Raw genomic sequence first — 3,762 nt, forward strand, 5'->3', positions numbered from 1 at the left:
CGGCCGGTGACCGGCTCGCCCAGGAAGCCAAGCCAGCCCGCCGGAGCTCAGCGCCGCGGTGCGCTCGGCCCCCACGCCCAGTTATCATCGTCTCCGGCCGGTGACGGTCCCGGCTCGCCCAGGAAGCCAGTGGCTGGGGTAGACGGAGAAATGCGAAGGGCCAGACCCTGCCCCCCCGAGACACCCCAGCACCGGTCCAGCCCAGAGGCCGAGCGCGGGATGGAGGTGCCGGGGCTCGGGGGTGCCAGCGTCCCCTGTCCCCCCGTCCCTCGCCTTCGGGGATGCCGGCGGCACAAGGGGAGAGTGGCCTCCGGCCATCTTCCCTCGGGCCCTCAAATTTCAGCACCCGGTGCCGACCACAACGCTTCCTGCTTGCAACACCGTCCCTCGCCGCTCGCACAGGATTAAAAGTGCAAACTTCTCCCCTGACAGCGCAGGCGGCTGGGGTGGGCAAAGCTGCGGGCACGTCCCGGCCCACGCCGCCCCTGGGGCTCGCTGTCCGGCACGCCTGAGCCCCAAAATGGTTGGCACCGGTCACTGCTTGCTCTGGGAGCGGGGTACAGGAGGGATTTCTGTCCCATCTCTGCTCACAGGTTCTTGCAGAGGCGGAGGAGGGACACAGGGAAGGGTCACCCTGGCCACAGCCGAATGCCACGAGCCCGGGCAGCGTCTGGGAGGGAGATGTTCGGGGCAGACTGCGAGGGCAGCCGCTCACTGCATTCGCTGTCTTGCAAATGTGAGGAAATGAGACAGGATCAGGCGAGATGGGGCCCCAAGGACACAGCGGGGGTTTGCACAGGGCTGATGCATCAGTGCTGGGGATGCACCGTGGGTTTGCACGGGGCTCAGCTCCAGGGTTTGCTGCTCCTCCAAGCTCGGTGCTGTGTCGTAAAGCCCAAAGCCGCTGCAAAGCCTGAAGCCATCAGCAACCTCAAAGCAGGCTGATGCTGAGGATGGAGAAGAGCAGACGGGCTCTTCAAAATCTGCGTTATCCAGAGAATAAGGAGCTGGGGATCCTTGGAGAGGATGGGAGATGCAGCCGCAGGCAAGCGGCTGGTTACGTCCTTGGCTTTGGGCAGCGCTGGGAGGCCAGGGCCGGACTCTGCACCCACTGCTCCAAGGCAGAGCTGCCCGGGAGGGCTCCCACGGACGAGAGCCATCCACCTCAGGGCAGGGCACTGCAGCTGCGAGAAAGCAGCCGTGACGCTGGGCAGGGAAACCCAGCTCTCCTCCTGCCCTGACCTGCCCGAAACACCAGCAAAATCCTCCTGCCTGCACAGCGCTGCCCGGCCTCACTGCCCTGCCTGGGCGCAGCCGGGTGCCCGGGGAGGGCGGGTCGGGGAGGCAGCAGCTGGGCAGCTCGGCCGAGCACCGTACTGTGCCACCGGCGCTGCCTGCAGCTTCCCCCACGCAGCCTGGCCGGGATGTCCAGCCCCAGGAGAGCCGTTAGTGCAGCGCCGGGGGGGGGGTTTCCCGGTGCCGCTTTCTGCTCTGCATATTTTAAAAGATTTGGCCGACAGGCAGGAGTCACGGTGCACCGAGGCAAGGCGAAGCTCGGGCTCACGAGCTCGCTATGCTCCGTGCAGAGGAGAGCAACGCACCACGGCACCACCGATGCCCATCTGGTCCAAAACACCGATTACACCCCTTCTAATCACGGCACCCATTCGTCTTTTGAACCCCAACGCAAGCACACAAGCAGCCCAGAGGCTCGGCTCGGTGGGCAGGGCCAGCTCCATCCCAGCCGCCCATCCGCACCCACTGCCCGTGGTGCCGCGCCGGGATCTGCACCGAAGGGCTGCCGAGCACCCAGGGGTGAGGGCTGCCGCAGGAGCCCGTCTCCCTTGAACCCAGGAGCCCGCTTGGGCAACAGCCGTGTCCAAGTGCTCGGTGCTGCATGAAGCATGGAGGACCAGCAACACGTGGGTGACCCTCGCATCTCCCCTCCTTACAGGACCCCCGAATACCGGACGACGAGGCGGGCAGGTGATGCTTGCCGGCCCCGTGGGAGCCTCGGGCCGGGCCGGGCAGTGGGACGTACCATGAGCAACTGCAGCAGCAGCACCAGCAGAAGCAGCAGGCGTTGGGGCGGTGGTTGCTGGCGGGTTGCACCGTTGTCGGAGAAGTCTCATGCCGGGACATCGGAAGGGGTGTCTCTGCGGACGCGGGTCCTGCGTACTGAAAGGCAGGAGGGCAGGGAGCGGGTGAGCGAGCTGCCGACAATTATCCCCCACCATGTGCAAGCACCCGGAGGTAAACGAGGGACCCCCCGTGCAGTGACTTGCTGGGATTTAGTTTTGGCTCCCGCTTGCCGTCCCGGCCACCAGCCAGCCCCAAGATGGTCACCACCTCACCTGCGTCCCAGCCTCATACACGGTGGACGGGGTTGGGTCGTGCTTCGGGGGCTCTTCTGCTGCTCTCCGCTCCTCCCAGCCCGTGGGTGAGCCGTGCCGCCGAGACCCCCTGGCTAATGTCCCTGCCGCCTCCTGGATGGAGCCTGCGGGGAGGGAGAGGAGCGGCACCGTGTTACCTTCGCAGAGGGACCCCCCCCGGCTGCTCCGCACCCCCCAGCGAGGGGGGCCCACGCCGGGGAAAGCCTTTTGCAGGCAGTGGGCTGGGGCACGGCAGGCAAACAGAAAGGGTGCAAGAAAAGGAAGTGAGAAGGAAAGGAGGAGGGGAAACACGGCGGCAGATGCTCTGCCAGCCCCACGCTTCGCCTGGGACCCCCTCCCATGCTTTGTCGGTGCTGCTGAGCACTGACAGGGTGCGGGGCTCAGTGCCAACCTCGCACGCCCCTGGCCGTGCCCCGTGCCGTGGGGAAGCGCGGCCGGACCCCCCCGGCGTGTTTGGGCCTGGGATGGGGAAGTCGAAGCTGCTCCACGGCATCATGTGAGTGGAAGGAAACGGGGTGGGTGGGGGGAGAGTTTTCACAGCTCCCGGCACTAAACCAAAACTCGCTCTGTGCCAAGTGTTGGCCGAGTCCAGCGCTCTGCACCGCTGCTACAGAACGGTCCCCCCGCGCCCGCAGGCCTGCCTGTCCCTGCCTGCCTGTCCCTGCCTGCCTGTCCCTGCCTGCCTGCCTGCTCCACTGGCCCAGCCCGGAGCAGGGATGCTCCTGGGCAGGAGCGGTGCCGGGGCTCAGTGCCCACCTCCATGCGGGGTGGTGGTAAGGATGTGGTCACGGCCAGCTCTGCTTCCCTGCGCTCTGCCAAGGGCGGCGGGCAGCAATCACGGTCCTTCCTCTGCCAGAAGGAAGGAACAGGAGCAGGAGGCAGCGGGCAGGGAGAGCCCCCGGCCGCCTCAGCCCCAGCATCCCTGTCTTGAGCTGCCCCAGGTCTCATAACCTCGGGTCTGAGTCCTGCCGCGGACTCAGCAAGGCGGATGGAGCCGGGGTGCGGGTCCCAGCTGGGGACAGGGCTGTCCCCAGAGCCCCCCCCAAGCCCACGGTCGCCCCTGTGGGTGCAGCCCCCCCATCCCTGGCACGGCCATCGCCCGGCAGCGCTTTCCATGAGCTCCTCGCCTGGGCCCTTGCAAACCCTCCCGCTGGCTCCTATCGCTCCCGCAGGAACGAAAAAGGAGAAAGTCTGCGTTTCGCTCCCAATTGTCCCTATTTATAGCCCCGAGTGCTGGCAGGACGGCTGTGACCTTGTCACTGGGCTCAGCAGCAGGCTCCGCTCCCTCTCGCACCGCGCTGCCCTCAGGTCCATTTAACCCCCCTCTTTTTTCCCTTTCGTTTGCTTCCCCCAGACCGACCCTCTTCCC

At 66.6% G+C, this 3,762-nt stretch overlaps 1 protein-coding gene across 1 annotated transcript in view; it reads right to left on the minus strand.

Annotated features, from left to right (window-relative positions):
* Positions 1–2,425, minus strand: part of RGS19 (regulator of G-protein signaling 19) — an 8,104-nt gene extending 5,679 nt beyond the window's left edge. Inside the window, exons 1-2 of the mRNA XM_009273933.2 lie at positions 2,355–2,425; positions 2,042–2,178 (exon numbers count right to left, since the gene is read on the minus strand). Coding sequence (XP_009272208.1) covers positions 2,042–2,142 — 101 coding nt within the window. The 5' untranslated portion in view covers positions 2,143–2,178; positions 2,355–2,425. The remainder of the gene's footprint in view (positions 1–2,041; positions 2,179–2,354) is intronic.
* Between the last annotated feature and the right edge of the window lie 1,337 nt (positions 2,426–3,762).

This window comes from Aptenodytes forsteri, unplaced genomic scaffold (genome assembly GCF_000699145.1).
Source record: "Aptenodytes forsteri isolate BGI_AS27 unplaced genomic scaffold, ASM69914v1 Scaffold47, whole genome shotgun sequence".
Lineage (NCBI taxonomy): Eukaryota > Metazoa > Chordata > Aves > Sphenisciformes > Spheniscidae > Aptenodytes > Aptenodytes forsteri.